The 14,582-nt window shown below is 47.3% G+C and overlaps 1 protein-coding gene across 7 annotated transcripts in view; it reads left to right on the top strand.

Moving 5' to 3' along the window:
• Positions 1-14,582, top strand: part of ppp1r12a (protein phosphatase 1, regulatory subunit 12A) — a 52,349-nt gene that overhangs the window by 19,743 nt on the left and 18,024 nt on the right. For 6 of the 7 annotated variants that reach the window (XM_054800407.1, XM_054800408.1, XM_054800409.1 and 3 more), the window contains exons 2-10: positions 1,387-1,517; positions 7,263-7,381; positions 9,756-9,915; positions 10,211-10,355; positions 10,435-10,509; positions 10,575-10,666; positions 10,738-10,895; positions 11,406-11,527; positions 12,966-13,181. In XM_054800407.1, the coding sequence (XP_054656382.1) occupies positions 1,387-1,517; positions 7,263-7,381; positions 9,756-9,915; positions 10,211-10,355; positions 10,435-10,509; positions 10,575-10,666; positions 10,738-10,895; positions 11,406-11,527; positions 12,966-13,181 (1,218 nt within the window). Of the gene's footprint in view, positions 1-1,386; positions 1,518-7,262; positions 7,382-9,755; positions 9,916-10,210; positions 10,356-10,434; positions 10,510-10,574; positions 10,667-10,737; positions 10,896-11,405; positions 11,528-12,069; positions 12,178-12,965; positions 13,182-14,582 lie in introns of all 7 variants that reach the window. The other variant, XM_054800413.1, reaches the window with a different exon arrangement.

Below are 14,582 nucleotides of genomic sequence, written 5' to 3' on the forward strand. Positions count from 1 at the left end.
GGAGCCGTTGCTTCCCAGGAAAAGGTAGACACAGAGGGAGGGGGACACATGGTGGCCGACTTGTTAAGCTCAAAGCCTGGCTGGCACTTTCTCCCGAGGTGGTGTGGTTCCCGCATAATGTTCCACGGGACTATGAGGGAGTTGGTCGTGTTCCCCCTTTCCCCCTCGTCACTGCTTTCGAGCAAATGTGCTCACCTTGTTCATTCTGTTTAAAACTGAAATATTGCCACACTGGGGCTGTTGCGTTCGTCTTAGAAACCATCCTTCATGTTAGCATATGCTTTCGCACAAGGCTAATTTGTTGCTAGCACCCTGGGTCCACTCACGAGTAGCCCTGCCTCCACAAAGAGGACAGGAAGGGTTCACTTTCTCCGTTCTTTCCACTATAGAAGCAATGCACACAGACAGATGCAAAGTGAACCCTCATGTCATCCAGCCTGTGTGGTAAAGCTAAACAAGCAGATGAAACATGCATACATGCACATGGCAAATTATCCAGGGCTCATATTTATCATTCAGGTTTTTTTTTATTAATTGATTGATCTATTATCGTGACAGGCCTAAGTGGAGCTATAGCAGCATTTACTTGAATGCATTTTGCCTCAGCATTGTCCCACAATTTGCTGTGGCAATGCGTGACATTTACAGTATTTATTTAAAAGCTCGAAGGCTAGTTTGCACACAGTTTGCCTTTTGTTTATGCACTTGGCACACAATTTGTAACTGAAACTGGTGTGCATTGGCATGAAATGACCCCCGTATGACTTTTATTTACGCCTTGTCAGGTAGTGTTTACATCTAGTCCACGACAGTGGTACACGCGGTGCGCATTGCTGACTAGAAGACATGGCTTTGGGCGTTACGATCACTTATTAACAGAAATTCATGAGAAAGCTCCAAGACGCTACAGAAATGACTTGAATTCCCCCTGACTTGCTCCAGGAGGGTAACCCATTCATGTGAATGAGACACACTTGAGACACACTGATACACAGCGCCTGTGTTGTTTGCATATTGGGTGCACTGTGTTCACGTTGTGTTCACGTTGCATTCACGACTAGTTCACGGAAATTATGCATGCCACAAATATTGAAAATTTTAAAATATTCTTTGAGCACTGGCACGCCACCCCGCACAGTCTACACACACTTCACACATGTTGACCACCAATTTACTCAGTGGCACGCAAAAAAGCACACCACTGCACTTACAAAGTGTGAACGACTCCATGAGTTTGTTTATTATAACCTGTGAGCAGTTTGCGTAACCAAGTCAAACCGTGTGTGTGTGTGTGTGTGTGTGTGTGTGTGTGTGTGTGTGTGTGCGCGCGCCAGTTTGTGCGTCTTGCAGCAGTCTCATCCCTTGCTGGTGTTTGTCACTCCCCAGGCGTGCATCGACGACAACGTTGACATGGTGACTTTCCTGGTGGCCCATGGAGCCAGCATCAACCAGCCTGACAACGAGGGCTGGATCCCGCTCCACGCCGCCGCCTCCTGTGGATACCTGGACATTGCAGAGTGAGTAAAAGAAAAGGTTGGCACGGCCAGCTGATGTAATTGAATAGAAGCTGAGATCAGGGTCATCCTATGGAGAACGTCTTTTCAGGGAAGCAGATCTGCGGCGTCCGCAGATAACAACACTGATGTTATCAGAGGTTATTTAAACAAGACAAAACATTTCCCAAGCACATCGACCCCATTTACTGTTGCAGCCAGGCTGCACATTTGATTTCTATCTGACACCTTTTTGGAAATACAGCATGAGGGCAAACCCATCTAAACATCACGCCACGTAACCGCTCGTCTTGTGATGAGAAGAAAAGAAGTGGTGGCACACAAGTGTAAGCAAAGGTCAAGTGGCTGGTCAGACTGGCTGGTGAATAATGGAGACATGCTGTCGTGGAGAGAGCGTCCTGCAATATCTTCTCAACAAGCTCCCATCTCTGTCACATCAAAGGTGTGCCAGCACGACTGGAAACAATAATCTCAGCTGGTCCTTCAAGTGGTGCTTTTTGGCACACTTTATTACGTATTTACAAGGGATGCTCCCATCCATCGACCACCGATTAGTATTGGCTGATTTCCATAAAAACACGTGATGGGCGTATGCCCACAAATGCCTTTCAAAGCCCACCACAAAAACCATCGGCGTACAAAAATGGTACGTAGGGTTGCCAACACCTGTATTGAGTAAAAGCTCAAAGGTTTGAGTCTTGCATCTTGACACAGACTACACCAATCCCTTAGCAAATCTATTGTTCCTCCACTTTTCTTGCATCTTTCTTGACACGCTTTGCCTATCTGTCACTCTAGCTGGAGTCTTCAGCCTCCAAATGTGACGTTTTGTTTTTAAAACAAACAAACAAGCAATGCGGTGAGTTGGGAGCTCCTTTTTGTTCCACAGAGAAGTGGATAATACATTTATGGGGTACGTACTAACTTTTTCAAGTGTCACTGAAGAATATTTGCTTCAACTTTTAGTAGTTTTTGATTAGAAGTGTTGATTTCAGACTAAATGCCTTTTATATAATGACAAATGAGCACAAAATAGCATAAAGACTGTTTGAGTGGAGATGGGCTCGCTAAATAAAACAGTGTACAATTGAAATGTTGCCAGTCATAAATAAGATGCATTAGAGCCATGATGCTATCTACTGTGTGGCGCTGTAACTACAAGCTACACACAGACTGCCATTATCATGTGTGTGCATGCGCAAGAATAATAGCACCAAATCTAAAAAAATAAATAATAAAATGTATCTGTGGTGATTCATGAATGTATGTTAAATAAGCTCTATGCTTCTTCCTGCTCCTTTTGGTAAACGTTAAACTGAGCAAGTGTGAATGTGATGTACATTGGAACCTTGGTTAGCGTGTTTTTTGGTTAAAGTCAAACATTTACGCCACAGTTTTGACATTGTTTGCATGCATTCTCTGGTTAGCATAGAATATGCTGTGCGTCTTGTCGTGTTATTACACTGCATGAGCACTCAAAAATGTTGAAACAAAACACCTTTTTCTAGTTTTCCATGCATAAAACTATTTTAAATGCATAGAAATGGTGATTGAATGGCATAAATTAACATTTCAGCTTACTTTTATTTTCATCGAAGACATGATTGTTCCCAAAGATACGATGCGTTAGATACATCGTGAATTGAATGTACATGATTTCAGGGTTTCCGCAACATGTAATTGATTGTGAAAAAACTACAAAGTAAAAGCCGCCACACCTTAAAAAACAAAACAAAACAAAACAAAAAACAACAAACAAACAAACTTGAAAACAATTTAAGTAATATATTGTGTGAATGTATATCCTGCATATGCTATATAGATACATACTTTATATAGGCTATTATTTACACACATATTGACCACAATTAGTTTGAAAACAATTAAAAATTCCATCCATCCATCCATCCCTCCATCCCTCCATCCCTCCCGCCCTCCCTCCGCTTGTCTGGGTCGTGAGGGCAGCAGTCTCAGTAGGGAAGTCCAGACTTCCCGGTCCCCGGCCAGCTCCACCGGGACGACACCAAGGCGTTCCCAGGCCAGGTGCGAGACATAATCCTCCAGCGTGTCCTAGGTCTGCCCCGGGGCCTTCTCCCGGCTGGGCATGCCTGGAACAGCTCACCAGAGAGGCGTCCGGGTGGCATCCGGACGAGATGCCCCAACCACCTCAACTGGCTCCTCTCGATGTGAAGGAGCAGCGGCTCTACTCTGAGCTCCTCCCGGATGACCGAGCTCCTCACCCTATCTCTTAGGAAACTGAGATCTAGTTCTTTCGGTCACAACCCAAAGCTCATGACCATAGGTGAGGGTGGGAACATAGATCGATCGGTTGCCTTCTGGCTCAGCTCTCTCTTCACCACGACGGTCCGGTACAGCGGCCGCATTACTGCAGACGCTGCGCCGATCCGCCGATCGACCTCATGCTCCAACCGTCCCTCACTCGTGAACTCGAGACCCCGAGATACTTGAAATCCTCCACCTGGGGCAGGACCTCATTCCCAACCCGGAGGGAGCAACCCACCCTTTTCCGACTGGGAACCATGGCCTCAGATTTGGAGGTGCTGAGTCTCATCCCAGAAGCTTCACACTCAGATGCAAACCGTCCCGGTAAAAGCTGGAGGTCACAGCCCTATGAGGCCAACAGGACCACATCGTTTGCAAATAGCAGAGACCAGATCCTAATGCCACTGAACTGGACTCCCTCGACACCTTGGCTGTGCCTAAAAATTGTGTCCGTGAAAATTATGAACAGAATCGGTGACAAAGGGAAGCCTTGGCGGAGGCCAACGTTACTGCTGGCAATGCGAACCAGGCTTCTGCTCCGGTTGTACAAGGACTGAATGGCTTGTAGTAGCGTGCCACCAGTCCCATACTGCCGGAGTAGTACCCTCACAAGGGTGTAGAGCTGGTCCAGTGTTCTGGGACCAGGACGAAAACCACATTGCACCTTCTGGGTCGTACCATTCTCTCCAGCACCCTGGAATAGACTTTCCCAGGGAGGCTGAGGAGTGTGATCCCTCTATAGTTGGAACACACCCTCCGGTCACCCTTCTTGAAAAGGGGGACCACCACCCCGGTCTGCCAATCCAGAGGTACTGTTCCCGACTTCCACGCAATGTTGAAGTCGGCCAAGACAGTCCCTCATCATCCAGAGCCTTGAGGAATTCAGGGCGAAACTCGTCCACTCCCTGAGCTTTTCCACTGGGGAGTGTTTTGACTACCCCAGATACTGTCCACGTTTGTGTCGTCAGACTCTGCTTCCTCAATGGAAGGTATGTCAGTGGGATTGAGAAGGGTCTCAAAGTATTCCTTCCACTGTCCTACTATATCCTCAGTCGAGGTCAGCAGGCCTCCGTCCCCACTGTAAACAGTGTGGACCAGGAACTCCTTCCCCTTTCTGAGGCGCCGGACGGTTTGCCAGAACCTCTTCGAGGCCGACCGAAAGTGATGCTCCATGACCTCACCGAACTCCTCCCACACCCGCGTTTTTGCCTCGACCACCGCCGAAGCCGCATGTTGCTTGGCCTGCCCGTACCTATCAAGCCATCCATGCTTGATAGGACTCCTTCTTTAGCTTGATGGCAGCCCTAACCTCTGGTGTCCACCATCGGGTCCGGGGCTTGCTGCCACGACTGGCACCGACCACCTTGCGGCCGCAGCTCCAGTCTGCTGCCTCAGCAATGGAGGCACGGAATAGAGCCCATTCGGACTCAATATCCTCGTCCTCCCCTGGGATGCAGGCGAAGCTCTGCCCGAGGTGAGAGTTGAAGACTCGACAAACAGGAGACTCTGCCAAACGTTCCCAGCACAGCCTCACTACACGTTTGGGTCTCCCGGGTTTGTCCGGCATCCTCCCCCGCCATCTAATCCAACTCACCACCAGGTGGTGATCAGATGACAGTTCAGCCTCTCTCTTCACCCGCGTGTTCAGAACATGCAGACTGATGATACGACTACAAAGTCAATCATAGACCTGCGGCCTAGGGTGTGCTGCTGCCATGTGCACTTGTGGACATCCTTATGTTGGAACATGGTGTTTGTGATGGACAAACAGAAGTTCGCACAGAAGTCTAACAACATCACACCGCACAGGTTCAGACCGGGGAGGCCGTTCCTCCCAATCACACCCTCCAGGTCACACTGTCATTGCCCACATGGGCGTTGAAGTCTTCCAGCAAAACGATGGAGTCACCAGTTGGTGCTCTCCAGCACCCCTCTGATGGACTCCAAGAAGGCTGTGTACTCTGAACTGCCGTTCGGCGCGTACACACAAATGACAGTCAGCACCCTTTCCCCACCCCGAAGGCGTAGGGAAATGACCCTCTGGTTAACCGGGGATGACGCCAACACATAGGCACCGAGCTGGGGGGCTATTAATGAGCCCACACCACTCTCACTCTCTCCTGCAGCAACTCCAGAGTACAACAAGGTCCAGCCCCTCTCGAGGAGTTTGGTTCCAGAACCCAAACTGTGGGTCGAGGTGAGTCCGACTATATCTAGTCGGAATGTCTCAACCTCTCACGCAAGTTTGGGCTCCTTCCCCACTAGAGAAGTGCCATTCCATGTCCCAAGAACCAGATTTGGCTGCTGAAGACCAGGTCGCCCAGGCGCCTGCCCTCGACCGCCACCCAAAGCACAATGCGCCGGACCCTTATGCTTGCCCCTGCAGGCGGTGGGTCTATGGAGGGTTTAATTTAAAATACTTTGCCATTAAATGAACACTTTTGCAATGTTCTTCGTTCATGTTGTGCTGGTTGTTAAAATTAAATCGTTAAAAAAAATGTTTTTTTCCACACTGTAGTAAAAACAAATTGCAGATGCAGCAGCGGCACGACACAACGGTGGCATTCCCATGCAGACCACCACAACAGCTTCAGAAAATCCTCTGGGAAACCCTGGATTTGGATAACGTTAAGGGTGTCACAAGATGAGACAGTATGCAAGATTGGGTCTCCGAGGACGAGATGAGCTTTGATTTTAGCATTACTTTTAAGAAAAGTCCAATAAAAATATGACAATATATTGCAATCTACTAATTTCTCCTACGGTATCTTGCATTGCTACAATCTTCTGCCCTCCGCCTCCACCCACCAAGACAAAGACTGTATGACTGACAAAAGGGCTCACTCTGTTCATGCTGTTGTTCTGTGGAACAAACGTGCCAAGGTGCTGGAAGTGATGCACAGAGTGAAACCTCTTCCTGCCTGTTTGGAGGAAAACAGACACGCATGCACATGGCAGTATATTATCCGCTTCATTTTCGTTTATTGTGTGATTCATTCAGTCATTTGTTATCACATTTTTTTCTGAACATTTGGTGAGATCTGAGATTAGTAACTGTTTGCATTAGGTTGACCTTCTGGAAGGAATGAATGCTGCGAAACCAAGGTTCCGCTGTATTTGTGAAGCATGTTTGAAATAAAGTCAATTATTAGCATACGTGACAGCTTAGAAAGAACGAGCTACAAGTGTCTTTGCCATTTAGCCGTGATGTCTGCCTGTTACACCTAGATGGTGGCAGATGGTAAAGTCCTTATCCATTCTACTGAACTACTACTGAATAAAGGTCAGCTGCCGTGGAGGTGTGGCAGAGTCGGTGGGACAGGTGGTGCCCTGCCATTGCTGGCAGCGGGCCAAAAAGGACAAGGCCTCCTCCAGAGTTTCCCTCCCTGATGGCCGTGTCACTGCTGGTGTATCAGAGTGCGTCTGCTTGACGTGTGAAATGTCTGGCTGTGTTGCCGTTGGCAGGTATCTCATCAGTCAGGGGGCCAGCGTGGGCGTCGTCAACAGCGAGGGTGAAACGCCTCTGGACATCGCAGAGGAAGAGGCCATGGAAGAGCTCCTCCAGAATGAGATCAACCGGCAAGGTACCGCTTCTAACCACGAATCCTTTTATTTACTCTTATTTCTTTTAAAAATCGGCCATTGAATGAATTCTCATTTAAAAAAAAAAAAAAAGTTTTGGATGCTTTTGAAGGTTAAGCGTATTTAATCACGCTGTTTCTCAAAGTAGTAAGCGTCTAGAGTCTAGTAGGGGCCCCATCAGTATGTCATGCGTGTATGAGTATGTTTCTCTCTTCTCATTGACTGTCAGCGACGGGCTTTTTTATTTTCCATTGGCTTGCATAATAGCACAGTGATGTCAGCCTTCTTGTGATGATTAAAAAGGGAAAAGTCAAGTCTTTCTATTCTGGGTGTTCTCTCATGACGATGAGGCTGCAGTGTGACTGTGCACAAAGCAAGGCATGCTCGGATGAGTTTGCTGTTGAAGAACAAGCCCATCCGACACAGAAAGTGGAGATGGCGAGCAGTGTCAGACGTTGACATGACAAAGGCAGAAAGAGGGAAGGACTGTTGAACATGACACGTAGGACACAGTAAGACATTTCTTAAACCATCCTGAATGTTATGGAACCTCTGCAGCAATGGTGCTTTGTACGAGGCCTGCCTTGTGCAGTTCAACAATATTGGTAAAGACAGAAAGCCTTCCTGCCTTTGCCGTCAGGAGACCTGCCAACATGTACACATTTTTCCTACACGGCACTTCGCTGCTCTCATTTTGTTGCATGTCACCGATTTCCGATTTCGGCTATCCAGCCGACAGCGTACTGCTGGAGCCTAACAAAGCCTCACCACTGGAAGCTAACAAGCTAAATAGTCACACAGTTAACGTCACGTCATGCACAACAAAGAGCTATAAAAGCAGGGGTGTTTAAAGTGTGGCCCGGGACCTTTTGCACATGGTAGCAATAAAATCAGCAAAAAAACCCCGCAAAAGCTTTAATGTAACGAGGACCAGGCTGAAATGTTGATCAAGTAGACAAATAATACAAAGCTTTGCTTTGTTTTTCTTCAAACCTTTTTACATTATGAACAAATATGTTAAATTATTATAGTGCCCCCACGCATCTTGTTTTTTTTTGTCTTTTTACAAGAAGGCAGGTGTGCATATGCATGCATGCTTGGAATCATTTTAAGATGATGATGTTTTATACACGGTGTTTGTGGCGTCAGCCGTGACAGTTGAAGTGATGTACTCTTACCCCTTGACTGAATTGGGTAACGTGCGCGTACCTGAATGAGCGCTTTTGGCCGCTGGCTGTCATGTTGCGAGGCCTGGTGATGCTTGGCTGCGTGTTGGGAGGGAAGCCTGGTGTGTATGCGAGAAGACAACAGCAGCATTATGCAACGGGCGGTTGCGTGTTGCGTAACACTTGTGTATGTTTGTAATGTGATTTTCTCCTTTTCAATGTGTTAAACTTGTTAGTCATTGGCCATCGCGCTTGGTCCTCATCTGGGTTTTCTTGAAGCGCTCATGGAACGCCATGGAATCCTTCGTAAGCCTGGTAGAAGTAGTATGTTTTTTTTGACGTGTGTATGAAACATGGCTCCACTGGCCATTCCTGTAGTTTCATCTGTAACACACATACACTTTGTATATTGTCAAGGGGGCCTCCACGGAGAGACGAGTCCTTTTTTGGTCTAACAGACTTTGTCTTTATCTCCTGGCCACTCAGGTAGAAGATGTGCTGTTCTCTTGTAAAAAGGCAGCTTTGAACTGCTGCCAGTTCCTCCGCTGTGCTTTGTGTAGTCCTACTTAGAGGACATTAGGCTCCCTGCTTTTTATAGAAGCTGTGTAGGCAACTTCCCAAGAGATCACGGGACACCCCCTCCCTCACCCGGCCGGCTCCCCATTCCCTACGTCGGCTCCTCTGCGTTGACGGAGTTCAGGCTGACTAGCGTCTGGTCTGGTATTGTTGCACGCCATCACAGCTTAGTGTGTTGTTGTAGTCGTAAAGACAGGTTAGCATTCAGGTAGCATTGGGTGCAGCGTCTTGCCTTGGCAAACATATATATACACTTGGACATGTATTTTTCTATTTGTCCCCCTTCCCTGCTCATGTAGTAGCTGACAAGTCAGTGAGTCATGTAGCAGATGATGCTGTTTAGCCACCAGGTGCCTGTGAGACAATACAGGCCTGTTATGGCGTGCTGTCCCGCGTACAGCGCCGACACATTGACCCACTTATCTGGCCGCGGCCGCTAAGTCATTGTCAAGTAAGACAGAACGTTGGCTCAGAGCTCAGAAACTGCAAAACACAACAAGTGCCTGCTGACACCTGGCAAGTATCATGTTTAAATCTTCTCCTGCGAAGCCTTGAACACGAGCAATGACACATTGAAATGTAATGTTAAAATGTCCACAACGTAGCTCATATTCGTATGCAACTCCTCTGACAGGGGTTGACATCGAGGCGGCCCGCAAAGAGGAGGAGCGGATCATGCTGCGGGATGCCCGGCAGTGGCTCAACAGCGGCCAGATCCAGGACATCCGGCATGCCAAGTCGGGAGGGACGGCGCTCCATGTCGCTGCCGCTAAGGGCTACGTGGAGGTTTTAAAGTAAGTCTCCACTTTTACGCTGTCTTGTCACGGACCTCTCCGCGGGCTGTTGATACATGCGACTGCAACTGTCTGTCCATCTGGTCCGGGAAGCCAGCCAGGACACTCCAATGCCATAGATAGCTCCACTATCTCAGACATTCACTGTGGAGGCAGTTAACAAGATGGAGATGTAAATGTTTGAGGGTTTTAGCACCACTGCTGAAATGTGACCTTTTCACAATTGAACAACCTGCTCATGCTTGTTGATGTTTGCTTCTCACAGTCCTTGCTCTTGGTTTGTTTTATGGTGCAGGCTTTTAATCCAAACAGGGTATGATGTAAATATTAAGGACTATGACGGCTGGACTCCTCTCCATGCAGCAGCACACTGGGGCAAAGAGGAGGCCTGCAGGATACTGGTGGACAACCTTTGTGAAATGGATGTCATTAATAAGATGGTTTGTCTTGTCTTGTCTTGTCTTATCTTATCTTATCTTATTTACACTTCTTAATTCTAACGACCCCCACGCCCACTAGGGCCAGACACCTTTTGACGTCGCAGATGAAGATGTTCTGGGATACTTAGAAGAGCTGCAAAAGAAACAAAATCTGGTAGGAGTTTAGCTTAGGACGACATCCGTTCTTCTGAAACAGTCCAACGTTGTCCTTCATTTCAGCTGATGAGCGAGAAGAAAGACGAGAAGAAATCTCCTTTGATTGAAACCACAACCACAGGGGACAACAACCAATCACTGAAACCACTAAAGAGGTAAAGCCCACAGGCCAGGTGAAGTCTGTGTCATGCTTACTCATCCTGGGACATGCATGTTTGTGCCGCAGCAAAGAAACACTGCTGCTAGAGCCCGAAAAGACCGTTCCACGTATCGAGACTTTGGAGCCGGAGAAGGTGGACGAAGAGGAGGAGGGAAAGAAGGACGAATCCAGCTGCTCCAGCGAAGAAGAGGAGGAGGAGGATTCAGAGTCGGATAATGAAGCAGGTCGGGTCTCATCTATAAAGCTTGCATACGCACAACACGGGGCCCAAAAGTTGCCTTCGCTGTTTTCCACGCAAAGTTTGTGATGTATAAAAACTAAGGCTGTTAAAAATAACAGTGGTAACTCATTTATTTCATTAATTACGTTAACATTTCGAGTTCAATTCATGCATGCACACCTTGTCAAGCCACCTCCTCTGTTATGATGACGGACGAAGCCACAATAGCGTCGCCACAGACTCACACAGAGCTTGACCCTCTATTAGAACTTCATTCTAACCTGAACTTCATTCTAACACCATATACTGTGGAATCTATGAAGCACAAGTGGTGTGAATGTGTGCATACGCCACTCTTTGTAACTCTATATCATGTTTTTGTCTGTGCACACATTTTGGGTTTCTGGTGTACGAAGACTTTGTTAGATTCCCACGCACATTTTTATAGATGGCGCCCCAGGTACAGTTTGAAGCTTGGATTTAGTCTAACAACATTTCCTTCTACACCTCCCAGACAAGAGCAAGCCTTCAGCATCGGTGAGCAACAGCACAACACCCGCCCCGGCCAGCATCACCGTGTCCTCACCAAGCAGTCCCACCAACCAGCTGACCAGCCCCACATCGCCATCAAAGAAGGTACCGCTGATGACCACCAAGTGTGGCTTTGGAGGAGCACAAACCAAATGGGGCAGTCAAATGTCAGAATCCTCTCAGTTGTTCATACCAGGAACGAGTTTTCTTCCCCTCATTTGGAGCTGCTGCCCTCTGCTGGCAAACAGCACATAACCTGAATAAGATACATGCCAAAATGATTTTAGTTTATTCTAGCTGATTGATGCTTTCCCCCTGCGTGGGTCTTTTTCTGTTGTTTGCTTCTGTTCCTGCAAAGATCTTGTTTTAATCCTCCTTTGAAGTCTAGAGCCCAGCCCACACATCACAATGAAAGCAAATACCAAAGCCAAGCCTGGCAGCATCTTTGGCAACAGTGATATTGATCGTGTGGTGTTACTAGACCTCAAACACAACACAAAAAAGCCACAAGTCTGTCCTTGCTACAAAGTCTTTGTTTTGCTGCAGCTTCAGTCTTATTCTCTCCACCTCCTCCCTGCCCCCCATTTCTCTTCTCTCTGTCTCTTTTCTGTCCACGTCTGCTGGCTCCTTGTCTTGGTTGGCTTTAGTTTGATTGTGTTGCTCGCCCCATGCCCTTGGCGGAGCTGGGCTGTCCTGCATTGTGGCGTCAAGGCTTGCGCAAAACTGGCATTTCTCTCATGCCCAATAAAGCCATGGTGAGGCAGTTTGGTGTGTACCCTGGCTCTTGCTGATTGCCCCCACCCCCCCACCCCCGGTCCCTGACACTCTTCAGTCCTGTGTGGTGTAGGGCCCTATGAAAACCCTTTTATTTTTTTTCAAAAATGCTCGTTTGCATGAAAGCGTTAGAAGACAACACGGTGAAAACACTCATACAGCCTGAGTCTCACACACACACACACACACACACACTAGCATGCTCTGCTAAACTAAAGCTAACCCAGCTAGCTTCCATTCACATTCCGTAAGAGAGGATTTCTCCAACTGGTGTTTTAGTCTGCCGTTTCAACATGTTTAGTTCGGGAGGGGGCAGTCCGCCGGGGAAATACTTCCCCGCACAAATGTTTCTTCTCGTCACAGCATTTTGTTCACATTATGTCACTTCCTGCAAGATTCCTTGCGTTTCTATTGGCCAGTTCTGTTAAGGTGGAAATCATAGGGCCCTACCAGCGCTGCTGACACTTCTTTCTTGACTGACGTAAATGCATACTTGTGCTGTCACTTTCTGCTTGTGTGGCTTCTGTGTTCTTGTTGCTTGCCTAGTTTCTCTTGGGAATATTTTGGATCAAGCTTCATGAGTGTTGTTTGGATAAAGTCAGAAGCACCTTAGTCCCATGTCGGCTGTTAACCTTTAAACTGGCATGTCCCTTTCAACCTAATCCAAGCTGTTAACTTGGCGTGTTGGACTAAAAAACAACTTACTTTCTACACACTTTTCATTGGTTAATAAGCACGTGACCCGTCTTCCTCCCTCCTCGCTCCCCAGGTCACCACGCCGCCCACAGCCAAAGTGGAGGATGACCGCAAGGACGAGTCCCCGGCCTCGTGGCGTCTGGGCTTGAGAAAGACAGGCAGCTACGGGGCACTGGCGGAGATCACGGCCACCAAGGAGGCGCAGAGGGAGAAGGACACCACGGGGGTGATGCGCTCGGCCTCCAGCCCCCGTCTCTCCTCCTCCCTGGACAACAAAGACAAAGAGAAGGTCTGTGCTTAGAAATTCCCCAATTTGCCATAAATTTTGGTGTATAAGCCGCTACTTTTTTTTTTTTTTAACTTTGAAACCAGTGGCTAATTTATGGTTCTAAATTCTAATCCCGTGACATCTCCTTTACTTCAGAACTACTGCTAATGGTTTAACAACTGTGCCACTCGCTAGTCAGTGTTGAAACGGTAGTTCTTTCTTTGGCAGGAGCCAATCATGAGCCATCAGTGCACTCACAACGAACTTGTCAACCCATTGGATGTTGCAGGAGGTCTATAACAGTATAACAACATAACAGCCTGACTCACGGTGTCATCTTACAAATAACACTAAACTCATCACACAGCAGCTTAACACTCAAAAGGTATACTATATGAGAAATATACAAACATGTACCAGTTTAAAATGGAAAAAAAGTTTTCCCATAATGCGTTGCATCTGAGCAGCGCATTCACTGGGGCACTGCAGTGAGGTCAGCCTCCCTCTGGGCTTTGTGCTCATGTGGCTCCCTCAGGTGGACAGAGACAGCATTGCCGTGCCATCGATCATTTTCTATGCTGCTTGTCCTCCAATGGCTCCTGTCTAGCTGCTCCTCACGGATTTGTGCACACCACAATATGCCATTTTATATCTTTTATATGTATATATATATATATATACAGTGGTTAGCAAAAGTATCCATACCCATGAGCAACACTGAATTTCTTGGCACAGAACAAAGTAAAAGTGGTTTCACCTGTTTGCATGAAAGAAAATAGCACAAACATGACAATGTATCACTGTTTTCGTTCATAAGCACTCATTACTATAGATAGATTGCATAAGTCTGTATTTTATTGTTGCAAAAGTATTCACACCAAGTCATCAAGTGATAGTCAGTACTTGGTTGCAGCTCCTTCGGCAGCAGTAACAGCTTCCAATCGCTTTGGATAGCCAACAATGAGTTTTGTGCAAAGTTGTTTGGACAGTTTCGCCCACTCCTCTTTGCAATACCGCTCCAGCTGAGTCAGGTTCCTTGGTGATCTTCGGTGGACTGCAATCTTCAGATCCCGGCACAGGTTTTCTATTGGGTTGAGATCTGGTCTCTGACTTGGCCAGTCTAGAAGCTTCACTTTCTTCTTACTGAGCCATTCTCGTGTCACTCGAGCTGGATGTTTTGGATCGTTAACCTGCCGAAAGATAAACCTCCTCCCAAGGTTCAGGCTTTTTGCAGACTTGAAGAGGTTCTTCTCCAGGTGTCAATGTATTTCGCACTATTCATAGTCCCTTGTACACGGACAAGCTCACCAGGACCAGAGGAAGAGAAACAGCCCCATAGCATTATATTCCCACCTCCATGTTTCACGGTAGGGATGGTATGAGCCAGATCATCAGCTGTGTTGGCTTTGCGCCAAACATACA

This window comes from Dunckerocampus dactyliophorus, chromosome 15 (assembly GCF_027744805.1).
Source record: "Dunckerocampus dactyliophorus isolate RoL2022-P2 chromosome 15, RoL_Ddac_1.1, whole genome shotgun sequence".
NCBI lineage: Eukaryota > Metazoa > Chordata > Actinopteri > Syngnathiformes > Syngnathidae > Dunckerocampus > Dunckerocampus dactyliophorus.